We start from the raw sequence: 16,218 nt of genomic DNA on the forward strand, positions 1-16,218 counted from the left end.
AAGTCCCACTTGGATATGGTAGAGCACGCCTGCAATCCCAGTGTGGGGAGGCAAAGGCAGGAGGATGGCTACAAATTCGAAGCATCAGTTTTAGCAATGAGGGGACAAAGATGAGACTCTGTACTGTCACCCTCAGCCGTCCTAGGTGTTCCCCTCATCTTTTAGGTACCTTAGCTCAACCTAAACCAGGATTTGTGGCTTCAACATTGAAAATAACTTCAGAGCCGGGCGTAGTGGCGCACGCCTTTAATCCCAGCACTCAGGAGGCAGAGGCAGGTGAATCTCTGAGTTCGAAGTCAGCCTGGTCTACAGAGCAAGTTCCAGGACAGCCAGGGCTACACAGAGAAACCCTGGCTCAAACAACAACATCAACAATAACAAACCTAATATAGGCTTAAGGACAAGGGATAGAAAAAAGAGAGGCACTGAGAAAAGTGAGCGCCAGGCAAGGGCATGAATGTGGGTGTAAATAAAAGCTGCAGAAAATTAAGACATACCCAATACCCAAGGGTATGTGGCCCCCCAAGGGAGAGTCAAAAGTAACAGTCTTAGCATTTGCCAAATGTTTCATTTTGCTCTCTCAAAAGTTATATCTTAAAAGGTTACTTAACAATGCTTTCTCTTTTTTAAAAAATTATTTTAAGCCAGGCGTGGTGGCGCACATCTTTAATCCCAGCACTCGGGAGGCAGAGGCAGGTGGATTTCTGAGTTCGAGGCCAGCCTGGTCCACAGAGTGAGTTCCAGGACAGCCAGAGCTACACAGAGAAACCCTGTCTCGAAAAACCAAAAAAAAAAAAAATTATTTTATGTGTACAGGTGTTCTCTTGCACGTGTGTCTGTGTACCTCACGTGTTCCGTGGAGGCCAGAATATTGGGCATCTGAACCTAGATTTATGGATGACTGTGAGTAGCCATGTGGGTTCTGAGAATTGAATTTGGGCCCCCAAAGCAGCAAGTCTGGGGAGTGGAGAGATGGCTCAGCAGCTTGGACATAGACAAGACACGAAGCCAGGACTCACGCTTATTCCACAAAAAGGCTTCAGAATATATGACCACATTGTGAACCCCAAAATTGTGGACTGGAAAAAAACACCTGTTTCTTGTGGTGGTGCGGCTCAGCCCGAGCACACACCTTTAATCCAAGAGCGCTCTGTAAATAGGGTTAAATAAAATCAATCATAGCTCAAGAGGCAGAGCAGGCATCAGCTGACAGGAAGTGAACCTAAGAAAACACAGGCAGTAGAAAGGAGAGCCTTAGACTTGAAGGTATTTAAGGTGGTGTGGAGAAGAACAGGCTTTTTCCTTCTGGGATGTAAGTCAAGTAGGAAGCTCGGCTGGGTGCTTTCTCTGCTTCTCTGAGCTTGAAGGCTTACACTCCACTATCTGGCTCCAGAGTCTTCACTGAGAAGATCAAATGTCTGGGATTTTGTTTTGTTATTGTTTTTGTTTTGTATTAAAGATATATTTTTATTATATGTAAGCACACTGTAGCTGTCTTCAGACACACCAGAAGAAGGAATAAGCCACTGTGTGGTTGCTGGGATTTGAATTTAGGACCTCAGGAAGAACAGTCAGTGTTCTTAACCTCTGAGCCATCTCTCCAGCACCCTTATTATTGTTTTGTTTTGTTTTGTTTTTTTGGTTTTTCGAGACAGGGTTTCTCTGTATAGCCCTGGCTGTCCTGGAACTCACTTTGTAGACCAGGCTGGCCTCGAACTCAGAAATCCGTCTGCCTCTGCCTCCCGAGTGCTGGGATTAAAGGTGTGCGCCACCACGCCCGGCTTGTTTTTTTAAACAACAAAAAGGTGTTGTACACATCCTTCCCCTATAAATGGGGGTTTCTGGTGAGAGTCCTAGAAAAGTGGGTTAGAGCTGGTGGGGGAGGGGTTCAAGGCCTCAGCCATTGGTAGTTGTGCTAGAATTCTTGTTTCCCTGCTAGTGAGAGGACTCAGCTGGATTCCAAGTGAAAGGTTCATTTCTTTTCCTCACGACCTCCTTTCTATCTTGCCCCAGCCTTGTCTACATAGGAAGTTCAAGGACAGGCAGGGGCTACAGGCAAGACCCTGTTTAAAAGAAACAAAACAGAAAAAGAACTCCCAGTGTGACCTGATCTTGTCTGTTTTTCTTTTGGTTTGGGGTAGGGTTGAGGCAGGGTCTCAAGTGTCTCAAGATAGCCTTGAACACCTGATCCTCCTGTCCCCGAGTGTACCACTTCCGGCTTTAAGGTGGATTCCCCATACAATAAGGAACATGGTGTTAAATTCCAAATCTCCTTCTTCTATCGTTCTCTTAGCACTCCTATTTTAATTGAGCAGCTACAGTGTGCCTGGTCTTTTCTGGGGCACTCTAATTACAAACCATGATTTCCTGAACACACTCAACTCCCTTTGCTCCCCCCTTCCCCCCCCTTTTTTTTTGGGGGGGGAAAGGACTCTGTAAGTTCTGTATAATAGGAATAGCCTAACCTAATTTATTTAGGGAGGAGTGCTAGGGATCCAACCTACAGCCTAGTACTTGCCTAAGCAGCAGAGTTAAATTCCCACTTTTTTAGAGGTAAGAGAGAGAGGTAAGGCGCACATGTGACTCAGGTTGGCTTGAGTACATCATAGCAAAGGCTGCCTTTGAACTTCTGATAACCCTGCCCCCCCCACCCCAAGTGCTGAGACTTCAGATGTGTACCATGTCTCATTGATGCAGTCTGCAGATCATGCACGCCAGACACTCTACCAGCTGAGGTCCATCTATATCAGCTGACTTCTAATGGTAACAAAATATACATACCAATATTTTGTAATTTTAAATTTTAAATTGGTGTGTGTGTGTGTGTGTGTGTGTGTGTGTGTGTGTGTAGCGGTTCTGAAACAGGGTTTCTCTATGTATTTCCTGCTAGTCTTGGAACTTGCTCTGTAGACCAGGCTAACCTCGAACTCAGAGATCTGCCTGCCTCTGCCTCCTGAGTATAAATGTTTTGCCAACATGTCTATGTGTGTACCACGTGCTTGCAGTACCTAACAAGGTCAGAAAAAGGTGTCAGATCCCTTGGGACTGGAGGTACCTATATGGTCATGAGCCAGCCTGTGAGTGCTGGGAACTGAACCTGGGTCCTCTGGAAGAGCGGCCAGTACCTTTCACAGCTGAGCCATCTCTCCAGCCCTACATCAGACAACTTGAACTTTTTTTCCATACTGGATACTGATCCCTAGGGCCTCAGGCATCTAAGTACACAGGATCTCTTAGCTCCACTGTGGCCAGTTTTTAGTATCTTATGTGTACTGCTCAGTGCCAGGAACTGTGTCCATGATGCTGCTGCATAATCACACTGCAAGTTCTACCACAGCAACCTTATACAAAGTAACCGTTGGCTTCCTGCCGCCTCCTCAGCTGCGGATAAGCTCCACCCTGCTTTCTGTGCCTGTGCCCTTGCCTGCTCTAGGCAGCCCATGTAAACCATCATCATACAACCCTTGACTGCAAAACGTCACTTCCTGTGATGCTCTCAAGACTCATCCATATTGAAGCATGTGGCTTAATTTCATTCCTTTCTCTTTTTTTTAAAGATTTATTTATTTATTTATTTATTTAATATATAGACGAATACTGTAGCTGTATAGATGGTTGTCAGCCTTCCTACTGAATTGGAGACCGCTGCTCGCTTTGGTTGACCTTGCCCGCTCAGGCCCAAAGATTTATTTAAATAAGTACACTGTAGCTGTCTTCGGAAGCACCAGAAAGGACGTCAGATCTCATTACGGGTGTTTGTGAGCCACCATGTGGTTGTTGGGATTTGAACTCAGGACCTTCGGAAGAGCAGTCAGTGCTCTTACACTCGGAGCCATTTCTCCAGCCCAATTTAATTCCTTTCAACAGCTGAGTATTATCTCACTTTATGTAAATGCTGAGGCAGAGAAGACATGAAAACTAGGGGGATATAGGGAGGGAAAGAAAGAAGTCCTCCCCTCTCTGGATGTGATTTTTGTTTCTTGCTGACTTCAAGTCAAGAACGTCCGCACAGGCAAAGAGCAACGCTGAGACACGTGAAGGGAAGGGTTCTGGGACCACTAAGGAAGCAGGCCAAAAGCCTTTCAACGACGTGTGGAAAGGGGCTGGAGAGATGGCTCCGTGGTTAAGAGCACTGGCTGTTCCAGAGGATCTGGGTTCAATTCCCAGCACCCACTGGGCAGCTCAGACCTGCTGGTAACTCTGTTTCCAGGGGGATCTGACACACTCACACAGACATGCATGCAGTCAAAACACCAATGTACATAAAGTAAAAATAAACAACAGATTTTTAAAAATATGAAAATATGATAAGTAAGAGAGTTAGAGAAACTTAAGAACATAAAATAATAGAAATATTTTACACATAGACTATATACATATATACATCATATATACATACATACACATATACATACATATATATGATACATTGAAGAGGATAAGAGATACACAAGTGTGGGTATGGACCGCCTCAAGGAAGAATTCATTTGTGTTAGCTATATGAAGCACTTTGGGTCTCTCAAGTTACATCTTTAAAACATCTGCTAAGAATTTTTTCCTTTTCTCCTCTCAACCCCTGCCCCTGAGAGAGGGTCTCTCTATTATAGTCCTGAGTATCCTAAAACTCACTTTGTAGATCAGGTTGGCCTGGAACTCACAGAGAGCCACCTGCCTCTGCCTCCTGAATGCTGGGATCAAAGGTGTGTGCCACCATGCCCAGGTAGTAGTGTTTATGGGGTCATTTCTGTTCATTTGTAGCAAGATCTAAGCTGGCTCAAGGCATCCTTGAAAGTGAACCACCACCTTCTTCGGGGAAAACACCAAATGTCAGATGACTCCAGTGCAGCGGGAGGTCCGGGGCGGGGGCAGGGTTAGGAGGATTTAGCAGTGGTCTTAGGGGCCATCAGGGCTCATGGAGGTAAAGCTGAAGACAGGGAGTGGATCCCCGTCACCAAGCTGGGCCTCCCGGTTAGGGACATGAAGATCAAGTCCTTGGAGGAGATCTACCTGTTCTCCCTGCCCGTTAAGGAGTCTGAGATCATTGACTTCTTCCTGGGTGCATCCCTAAAGGATGAAGTTCTGAAAATCATGCCAGTGCAGAAGCAGACGGGGGCTGGCCAGCGGACCAGGTTCAAGGCATTCGTCGCTATTGGGGACGACAATGGTCACCTTGGTCTTGGTGTTAAGTGCTCCAAGGAGGTTGCCACTGCCATCCGAGGGGGCATCATCTTGGCCAAACTTTCCACGGTCCCTGTGCGGAGAGGCTACTGGGGGAACAAGGTTGGCAAGCCCCACACTGTTCCATGCAAGGTGACAGACAGGCCACTGTGGCTCTGTACTGGTGTGTCTCATCCCTGTCCCCCTAGAGATACTGGCATTGTCTCTGCTCCTGTGCCCAAGAAGCTCCTGATGATGGCTGGTATAGATGAGGGCTACACTTCAGCCAGAGGCTGCACTGCCACCCTAGGCAACTTTGCCAAGGCCACCTTTGGTGTCATCTCCCAGACCTACAGCTGCCTGACCCCCCTCCCCCGACCTCTGGGAAAAGACTGTGTTCACCAAGTCTCCTTATCAGGAGTTCACGGATCATCTTGTGAAAACCCACCCCAGAGTCTCTGTTCAGAGGACCCAGGCTCCAGCTGTGGCTACCACATAAGGGATTTTATACAAGAAAAATAAATGAATTAAGCCTGTTAAAAAAAGAAAATGACCCACCAGATTTTCTTTCTTTCTCTCTTTAAAAAAAAAAAAAAAGATTTATTTATATATGAGTACACTGTAGCTGTTTTCAGACACACCAGAAGAGGGCATAAGATCCCATTACAGATGGTTGTGAGCCACCATGCGGTTGCTGGGAATTGAACACTCAGGACCTCTGGAAGAACAGTCAGTGCCCTTAACCACTGAGCCATCTCTCCAGCCCCCTGGATTTTATTTCTATCAAATAGTAAATAAACATTTTTTTTAAAAAAGGACTTTGGATTTCTGTCTCACTCCACAAACTCAACAGGGGCAAAGGGCTAAAGGTAGAGTAAACCACGTGGCTCATAGAAGGAAAAACTAGACATAAATCTCATTTGGGGATTTACATTACAATAAACAGAATCAGATATGTTCTTAGCTAGGACTCTAAAACCACAAACAACGAGAGAGAGAAAGAGCAGGGCACTGGGTGCCCACAGAATCCAGCCCTGGAGTTGTGGAAACGGGGATCAAAGGTTCAGAGTCATCCTGGACTACTTAGTGAGTTTAGGGCTAGCCTGGGATACATGAGACACTGTCAGAGAGAAAGAAAAAGCAATTATGCAACATTAATTAGGGTCGCTTTTCAAATAATAGACCTTCGAAAATCCAGTCCAAGTAACAGGAGAAACTCAATGCAATCCATACAGAGCACGAGAGACTTGTAGCTAGAATGCAGAAAGCAAGAGAGCACACATAAAGTGGGTGTGGTGGCTCATGCTTTAATCCCAGCACTCAGGAGGCAGAAGCAGGCGGATCTCTGTAAATTCGAGGCCAGTCTCATCTACAAAGAGAGTTCCAGGACAGCCAGAGCTACACAGAGAAATCCTCTCTCAAAACAAAACAAAACCAAAAACAAACAAACAAAAAAACTCACTATAAAATAAGAATAAGCCGGGCGTGGTGGCACACGCCTTTGATCCCAGCACTCGGGAGGCAGAGGCAGGNAGGCCAGCCTGGTCTACAAAGTGAGTTCCAGGACAGCCAGGGCTACACAGAGAAACCCTGTCTCCAAAAAAAAAAAAAAAAAAAAAAAAAAAAAAGAATAAAACCAGTATGAATAGACAGAGAGGCTTTGGCCATGTTTTCTCCAGAGAGGCTTTGTAGCCATACACAGTGAGTTTGCATCTTGGCTAATGAAGAGCCCAAGTTAGGACAGAAAAAGAGAGTGGAGACAGGGCTGGGGAGATGGCTCTGCAGTTTAGAACCTGGCTGCTATTGCAGAGGACCCAGGACACACACGGACACGGACATACACACACACCCCTGTTGAGGCCTGCTCCTTTTAACATAACTAGCCATTTTGTATTCAGTCTTCATTTTGCTCATAAAACTAAGTGAAATTAAGTTCAGCTTCTCAGACTCCGCTTCCCAGAAGTGATTCTCCATAGCTGACACTGAAGCGTTCTCCTCCACGATCATAACACTATGGCTGTACTACCTAGGCGCCGTTATCTCAGTGCTCTGGAAGTCTGCTGTCCACCACCCGTCCACCAACCCTCTTACCTCACTCAGGACCAATCAGCTTGAGAGTCAGCTGATGATACTTTAGCTAGCTAGCCAAAACATAGTACTGCCTCCACCCTTCTGGACTTCTGGACTTGTTCTTTTCCTATAAAAATCCTGCTCTAAGAACAGACCAATAGGTTCCCAAGTCCCTTTTTTTGTGGTCTTGATCAGTCAGTCTCAGGGTGTGTGTTCAATAAATTATTATTTTTTTAAAGATTTATTTATTTATTTATTTGTATGTATGTAAGTACACTGTAGTTGTCTTCAGACATCCCAGAAGAGGGCATCAGATCTCATTATGGATGGTTGTGAGCTACCATGTGGTTTCTGGGATTTGAACTCAGGACCTTCAGAAGAGCAGTCAGTGCTCTTAACTGCTGAGCCATCTCTCCAGCCCCCCTCAATAAATTATTGTTGCTTAACTGAGATCAGTGTTCGTATGGTTTGTGTGAAAATTCCTGGACCCCAACAATAACCCCAAAATCAATGTTTTCTATTTTCTTAAAGGAGGGGCAGTTGGAAGCTTGCCATCACAAAGATGAAGGCTGAGAACATTGCTAAGCTGTTTGAGCAAGTTTCTGTTAAAGGCCCAGAACAGCAAGTCCACAGCACCAGAAAGATGGTTGCCAAGGAATGAAGTCCAATAGAAGGCTGGAGGTGACAGCCAAGGGGTGTGAGATTCCTTATGGGCTGACACAAATGTCATCATGTTTTAACAAGGGAACCCAACCTGTGACTGTACTAACAGGCGCTGAATGACAGTGAACTTTCTTTCCTTTTCTTTTATCCCTTTCTTTCTTTCTTTTAGTTCATTACATTTTATTTAGTGTGTGTGTGTGTATTTTACAGAACACTGAGCCATTTTGCCAGTCCCATAGGTAGACTTTCATAATCAGACTGTATGGTACATGAGGCACAGTTCAACTAAGCTGCTAACAAAAAAGTGGAATCAGGCCAGGCAGTGGTGGCACACTCCTTTAACCCCAGCACTCAAGAGGCAGAAACAGGCAGATCTCTGTGAGTTTGAGGCCAGCCTGATCTACAGAGTGGGTTTCAGGACAGCCAGGTCTACACAGAGAAACCCTGTCTCGAAAAACCAAAAGAAAGGGGCAGGGGTGGGTCGGGGAGAGATCAGGCGCTCTGGAAGAAGGATGAAGTCTGTCTTTGCCATTCCTGTCCCAGTTCTGTCCTTTGAGTCTGTGTCCTTGGCCAGGGGTTCCCCCTCCTTGTCTAATCCATCAGCTAGCTACAGATAGGGTCTGCTCTTCCTTGGGGCTTCTGTTCCCTTAAATCTGTGATTTGTGGAACACAGAGACTTGAGGATTCCGGGGTTGGGATGGAGACAGTGAACAAAGGAAGGGTGCTAAGGGTCTGAGGAGATTTTTCCCAGAAGGGACAAGCCCCCTCTGGAGCAGGACGGCTCCAGAGAGGAGGGATGGTTAGGGGAGCCTTAATGGGAAAAAGGTGGGGGGAAGTTACAGACCACAGGGGAAGAAAGAGAAACTTAGCCACAGCCACAACTGCTGGTGCCTTTTGAGAGCCGAAGTGGGCCAGGAGCTGCTACTTCCCACAGGTGGGATGGGGGGTCTGGTGTTGGACACTTCCCACCGGGTAGGATGGGGGGAGCTGGGTTTGGCTTACTGTGGGGAGGTAGGTGAGACAGCAGAAGGGGTTGGAGGGGCAAGAGGAGAAAGCTGGGTCAGCACAAATTATCAGGGGACATATCCTCTGTATCCCTTGGGTGAGCAGGGCACTCATGGTGTCCCCAAGGCCTGGCACCTGAGTGGTACATGGGGTCACCCTTAAACAGTGAATGAGCGGCCCAGGCATTCATGAGAGGGGAGGCAGGACAACCCTGTGAGCAGCGCCATCTGGAGAGTCTAGCAGATATGGGTTGGAATCCTTTTCCTTGGAAATGAGTCACGTGGTGTTGGGCAAGAAGGTGGGCGACTCTGAGCTACTGTTTCCTCTTCTATCCAGCAGGAAGAGCTGAGCCATACCTCACAGGGCTGTGAAGAGAAGACAGCTCAAGAACTTCCAGCAGAGAGGAGGCCGTTCCATAGGCAGTAGCTGGCCTGCTGTGGCTTAGAAAGGACAAGGCCCCGAGATCCTTCAGGTCATGGGCTCTCCCTGGAGGGCTTTGGGAGTGGGGGTGTTGACCTTGGAGACCTAGGAAATGTGAAACACAGCCAAGACAGCACGGTAGAAACAGTGCTGAGGTCACCCTAAAGGAGCTCGGGCTGCGTAAACGGCTCATTCAATTAAACAAACAGCTTGCTTTGTAAGCATGGGGACCTGAATTCAATGATCAGAGCATGCGCTCTGTGTGTCTGCTAAAGCAGGGGGTGGGGGATGGAATGTATGAGAAGGCAGGAGATGGCTCAGTGGTTAGAGTTCTGTCTCTTCTTATAGAGGATCTGGGTACCCAGCACCTACATAGTGGCCACAAACACCTGTAATTCCAGTTCTAAGGGATCTGAACCCCCTTTGCCCTTGCTGGGAGCCTGTCTGCATGCACATGGTAAACATACACTTACACACACACACACACACACACACACACACGCACACACGCACACACAAATTAAAAATGAATAAACCTTAAACAACAAATGAAGGCAGGCAAAAGGCAGCCATATATCCTATACCCTTGAAATGCCAGTGCTCGCATAGCAGAGACAGGCAGATTCCTGAGGCTAAGGCTAGCCCAGGGATAACCAGGGCTACACAGAGAAACCCTATCTCGAAAAACCATGTATTGAAGCAGCATTTACACCATGGGCTGGCGCTCTCTCTCGCTCTCTCTCTCTCTCTCTCTCTCTCTCTGTGTGTTCTCATGTAGCCCAGGCTGGCCTCAAAATCACAATGTAGCCAAGAATGACTTGGGACTCTAGATACTCCTGCCTCCTTCTCCTGAGATCCTAGGCCTGGGCCACCACCTCTGGTCTTCCATGGTGCTTGTGTATGCTAGGCAAGCTCACTACCAATTTAGCTGCACACCCCAGCCCCCTAATAGGCTCTCTTTTAAGTCTATGCTAGTGTTTTTAAAGCTCTAAGATGTCCTTCAAGGCACTGCAAGTTCCACTTTGATGAGGCTAGCATCGCCTTTCTTCTGCATCCTCCAGAAGGACTGGAGGACAGAGCAGGATTGTGTTGTGGGTAGCGGTAGAGATCTGCAGTTTCGCACCAGCTGTGGGTTCGAGCCTACTCTGGACCTTGGGCAGGTTTCCTGAGCCTCTTTCTCAGGCTCATTGTGCTGCATAGGGCTGGCTCCTGGTTAAGTGCCAGCCTGGCTCAGTTCCTCCCTGGAGCCTGATCATGGCAGGGTTCAGGTGCACTGCAGGTGTAGCAATGGGGTCTCAGGCCTGGTGGGTGCTTGACTGGATGTCTCCTTGGTAACTGCAGCTTATGCCCCTCGCTTTGGGAATCCTGCTGGCTCCAGAACAATGGAAAACAGAAACACCCACACACACCCAGAGAGCAAGGCGGACGCTCCAGCAGTCCAATCAAGTTCTGGCCTGAGTTCCACCAAAAAGAAGACAGATTCGGAACCCACTGTCTCAGCCGGTCAGGTGGGCAGACCTCCACTTCTGGTTCCGATCTCCATTCCCAGCACAGGTCGCTCACTTCCTACCTTTTTGTTTTGTTTGCTTATCCAGACAGGGTTTCTCTGTGTAGTCCTGGCTGTCTTGGAACTCACTCTATAGATCAGACTGCCCTCCAACTCACAGAGATCCACCTGCCTCTGCCTCCCAAGGGCTGGGATTAAAGACAAACGCCAGCCACCGCGTCCAACCTTGGGCATTCTTAATCCAGTCACGTTGACAAGCAAGGCTGACCACCGTATGTCCACCCCTGTCAACCTGACACCCAAAACACGTCTCTAATCCAAACCATCCCAAAAAAGCCACCAATATTGATATTGCAACAAGAAGAGGTGACTCCATTGGGAGAGGCAGAGCCCAATCCAGTTGCCTGTCTCACACCAACCAGCGGGTAACCAGGGCCTCAATATGCGAGTCTGTGGGGGGGGGGCGGGGACAGTTCACAGGGCTTCTAGAGGAGAGCTGGGCAAACATTCTGGGTCTCCTTTTCTCCCATTCATTTTCTCAGCAAGCAAACATGGGTGCCAATCCTGCTACTTAATGAGTTCTCTGCACCCGCTTCAGCCTTCTGTGTGTGCCATGGTAAGGATTACCTGGACTGAGTCTGTTGAAGCCCGCTTCATAGCAGGTACTTGCGAGAGTTGGCTCCCACCAGAATCTTTTGTTAAAACAATTTCACCGGGCTGGTGAGATGGTTCAGTGGGTAAGAGCACCCGACTGCTCTTCCGAAGGTCAGGAGTTCAAATCCCAGCAACCACATGGTGGCTCACAACCATCCGTAACAAGATCTGACGCCCTCTTCTGGAATGTCTGAAGACAGCTACAGTGTACTTACATGTAATAAATAAATAAATCTTTAAAAACAAAAAAACAAAAAAACAATTTCACCCACGAGTTAATAAACTATATGGTGCTGGCTAACTAACTTTTCAGGAGCTAAGCTGGCTTAAGGTCCACCCTACCAGTCATTGAGAGCCAAGAGGGAAACTAAAAATATCAACCAGGTAGTGCTGGCATGTGCCTTTAATCCCAGCACTCGGGAGACAGGGGCAGGAGGATCTCTGTGAATTCAAGGCCAACCTGTTCTCAAGTTCAAGCTCCAGGATAGCCAAGGCTATACACAGAAACCCTGCCTTGAAAAACCAACACATTGGGCTGGAGAGGTGGCTCAGCGGTTAAGAGCACTGACTGATCTTCCTGAGGTCCTGAGTTCAATTCCCAGCAACCACATGGTGGCTCACAACTATCTATAATGGGACCTGACACCCTCTTCTGGTGTGTCTGAAGACAGTGACAGTGTACTTACATATATAAAGCAAATTTTTAAAAAAGGAAAGAAAGCCAGGGGCCTGGGGGGCATCGGCATGGTGGCGTACACCTGTAACTTCAGGATTCACGCTGGCGAAGGAAGATGTCAAGTTCAAAGCCAGTCTAGGCTATAGACAACCATTGTCTCAAACAGCTATGGAAGGGTGGTACTGTGGCAGGCATTGGCATCCTTTCAAACAGCCCTCAACACAATCCTTTGGCTCATATTCTGGGTACCCTCTAGTTTTTTGCTGAGCAGTGGACTCAAGCCCACCATCTCTCCAGGCTACCTGCTGGCCTCACTCTCACCTCTCTCTGGGATTTCCCTGACAGGAGGACGGACAGGAAGGAACAGGACAAGGCCCCCAGTGCCTGGGTCAAGTTCACTGGCCCACACACATCTCTGTTTCAGACTGGACTTGCAGATGCCACTGAAAGGGACAACAGAAAGCAGCCTGTCGCTTCCAGAGGACCAGAGAGGGAGCTCCGACACACAGGATCATCCCAGGACGGGTCAGGGGAGCTTCCGACCCAGGAGCCCTCAGCAAGACCGAGGTGAGTTGTTGGGGGGGGGTCCCTAGGAAAGGGAGTCCAGAGAGAACTGAGAGCTTTCCAGGCTAAGGCAGATCTAGTGACTGCAGGACTCTCTGCTGCTCCCCATCTTCTTGCCTCTTTCCTCTCTGCCCAACCCTACCGAGGAGCAAACCCAGGACCTTGAAAATGCTAGCTTGGCCAGTGCCCCATCACTGATCTGTAACTGTGACCCATTTCAGAACACTGATCAAACTAAATTATTTCCATCCACCCTTTGTCTACTCTCGGCTACCAAGACAGAGCCAGCTTCCACGTGACTTATTCAAGGGGAGTTTATGTCTCCTGTTCAGCTTCAGATTCCTCCTGCCTGGTACCAGCCCTGGCACCTGCATGGTAGCTTCTCAATAAGCATTTATTCACTAAACCTACCGAAGAATCAACAACAACAAAAAAATGTCAGCTGGGCATGGTGGCACACGCCTTTAATCCCAGCACTTGGGAGGCAGAGGCAGGTGGATTTCTGAGTTCCAGGCCAGCCTGGTCTACAGAGTGAGTTCCAGGACAGCCAAGGTAGACAGAGAAACCCTGTCTCGAAAAACAAAAAACCAAAAAACAAAAGACAAAAAACAAAACAAAACAAAGATGTCAATGGGCCAGCCTTGGTGGCACAGGCCTCTATAACCTACCACTTGAAGGGTTGAGGAGGGAGGGTTGGTAGCCCAAGGCTAGCCTTGGGTACATAGTGAGTTTGAGGCCATCTTAGATCACTTACGACAGTGTCTAAATAAATAAATAAATAAAAACATAGACAAACTTACACCATAGGGCCAGCACGATGTCTTGATGGGTAAAGGTTCAGTTGCCAGGGATTACATGATAGAAGGAGAGACAGTTCCTGAAAGTTGCCCTTTGACCTCCACGTGCCTGCTGTGGCATGTTAACCTACCATCCTCCCCACCTCTCCATCCCCCCCCAACACACAAGGTCTCTCTCTCTCTCTATATATATATATATATAGAACTGGGTATTTCTGGAAAGCAAGCTGGGGCTGAAAGAGAAAATAATGAAGCCAAGACAAATGTTCTGATCAAGGCCGGCAAGTTTACTAAGAGAGTGTGCTTATAGGAAGACAGGTAGCAGAAGAGCAGGGCAATTGTCACTTCAAAAGGAGTCAGCCAAGTCTGAAAGCTGCACCCCAGGTGGCCCCATCTCAGTGGTGACAAGGTCTGTACCATCCCGCTTCAGGCTGGAGGAGGCTACAGTGGCTGTCCTAGAACTCATTAAGTAAACAGGGCTAGCCACAGAGATCCACCTGCCTCTGCCTCCTAAGTACTGGGATTAAAAGGTGTGAATCACCATGCCCAGCTATGATATGGGATTTTATGCGCGCACTCAAAGGCGTGTTTATTGTCTACAAAGTGAGTTCCAGGACAGCCAGGGCTATACAGAGAAACCCTGTTTCAAAAAAAACAAAAAAAAAAAAAAAAAAAAAAAAAAAGGATGTTTATTGAAGGGAGGAAGGCTCATGAGACCCCACCCTTCCTGAGGATCTTACAGAGTTTATGGTTGCTGGGGGAGGGAGAACATTTCTTTTCTTTTTTTTTTTTTTAAGATTTATTTATTTATTATATGTAAGTACACTGTAGCTGTCTTCAGACACTCCAGAAGAGGGCGCCAGATCTCGTTGCGGATGGTTGTGAGCCACCATGTGGTTGCTGGGATCTGAACTCTGGACCTTCGGAAGAGTAGTCGGGTGCTCTTACCCACTGAGCCATCTCGCCAGCCCGGGAGAACATTTCTTAAGTGATGTAGCTGGTGGTAAGGTGCCACACATTTATAAATCTCTCACTGGGCTCCTGTCAGTAGCCCTCACTCAATCATTAAAAAACAAAACAAAACAAAACAGATACCAAGGGCAGCAGTTAAGAGCACTGACTGCTCTTCTAGAGGTCCTGAGTTCAATTCCCAGTAACCACATGGTGGCTCACAACCATCCGTAATGAGATCTGGCGCCCTCTTCTGGTGTGTCCGAAGACAGCTACGATGTACTCATATACATAAATAACTCTTTCAAAGAAAAATACATATGAAATGAAAAGGGGCGGGGCTAGTTGGGAAGAAGGAGGGGGGATTAGGGGAGGGGGAGGGGCGAGCGAAGGTAATGAGTATGATCAAAATATTTTGTGTCCATATAGAGATGTCAGGACAAACCACTGACCACATACTCATGCAAACACAGGAAGGAAGCATGCGCACAAAGAGTATATAGAACTAAACCTCCGCTAACAGCTGCTCAGGCATACGAAAGAGCCACAAGGAGGAAGGCCCAGGCAGGGTGGTGGCCCGCACCTAGGGTCGCAGCACAGAGGAGGCTAAGGTAGGGCTGATAGTTTGAGGCCAGCCTAGGCTACTAAGCGGAAACCCTATCTGAGGAGGTGTCTCTCAACTGTTCTGATTTTTCTGATGTTTTGGTGGGTGTGTATGTACGCATGTGCACCTGTGCATGCGCGTGTGTTACTGGTGATTCTCTCTCTCTCTCTCTCTCTCTCTCTCTCTCTCTCTCTCTCTCTCTCTCGGTAGTCGTGAGAGAGGCAACGTAGAATCTCATGCAGCCCAGGCTGGCTTTGAACTTACTGTGAAGCTGAGAACAGTCTTCAGCTCTCCCCTCCCCTCCTTACACTGGGGTTACAGGTGTGCGTGCGGTGCCAGCGCACACTTTCTCTTTCTGAAAAAACAACCAGCACTGAAAGTGTTAAACCCCAACCTCCCCAACACCCACCCCAAGGAGCCCTAGAATCAGAGAGTGTGTCAGTCCTTCCTCTACTCTCCCAGGCAATAAGTACACGCATCCCTGGTGTGCCTAGTCCTAGGCTGGCATTCGGGGAGAGCAGCCCCAGGCCTGAGTGAAAGTGACAGCCTGTCGGTTTTCTCCACAAGGACAACCCAGGATGGGCCGAGGGAGCTGCAAGCAGGCCCGGAGCAAGCCCAGCCTAGTGGGGATTTTGTGACCTCTGAAGGGCGGCCACAGCCAGTCATGCAGACCAAGGACCAGCAGAAGAGATGGCAGAGTGCCGAGGTCAAAGAGATCCATCTTGCCGAGAGCTGCCAGGTAATTGCAGGAGACTGGGGAGAAGAGCATGGGCACCATGGGGGTGTGTTGGGGGGGGAGGGCCCCTGTGCCCTCCACACAGGTGTGCTTGTGTTTGCTTGAGGCTGTGCACTGGAGCTGGCCGACACTCAGTCTCCGTGGGCCACTGGGTGGGTGGTTCAGGCACTTGGAATCATAGTGTTCTTCAGGTCTTGTTTAAGGAGAGGTCCCTGCAGGTGTCCTGAGGACAGGGCAGGGACGAGGGCACTATGATGGAGGATGCTGGGAGGTGCTGGGTTTAAGAGACTGGCTGTGTATCTGTCTGCCTGTCCACATGTCTGTCCATCAGTTTGTGTGTGTGTGTGGCCTTAAAGAGATCTGCCTGCCTCTGCCCTCTGAGTGCTGAGATTAAAGGTGTGCACTGCTACTGCC

General features: G+C 48.2%; 1 protein-coding gene and 1 pseudogene across 2 annotated transcripts in view; both read left to right on the forward strand.

The window, feature by feature from the left end:
• Positions 1 to 4,824: 4,824 nt before the first annotated feature.
• On the forward strand, positions 4,825 to 5,656 carry LOC110293098 (annotated as a pseudogene).
• A 2,959-nt stretch (positions 5,657 to 8,615) lies between these two features.
• The window catches only part of Spata21 (spermatogenesis associated 21), a 25,596-nt gene continuing 17,993 nt past the window's right edge, over positions 8,616 to 16,218 (forward strand). Inside the window, exons 1-5 of one of the 2 annotated variants that reach the window (XM_021160183.1) lie at positions 8,616 to 8,824; positions 9,232 to 9,367; positions 10,657 to 10,823; positions 12,577 to 12,719; positions 15,636 to 15,807. In XM_021160183.1, the coding sequence (XP_021015842.1) occupies positions 10,698 to 10,823; positions 12,577 to 12,719; positions 15,636 to 15,807 (441 nt within the window). In that variant the 5' untranslated portion in view covers positions 8,616 to 8,824; positions 9,232 to 9,367; positions 10,657 to 10,697. The remainder of the gene's footprint in view (positions 8,825 to 9,231; positions 9,368 to 10,656; positions 10,824 to 12,576; positions 12,720 to 15,635; positions 15,808 to 16,218) is intronic. The other variant, XM_021160184.1, reaches the window with a different exon arrangement.

This window comes from Mus caroli, chromosome 4 (genome assembly GCF_900094665.2).
Source record: "Mus caroli chromosome 4, CAROLI_EIJ_v1.1, whole genome shotgun sequence".
Classification (NCBI taxonomy): domain Eukaryota; kingdom Metazoa; phylum Chordata; class Mammalia; order Rodentia; family Muridae; genus Mus; species Mus caroli.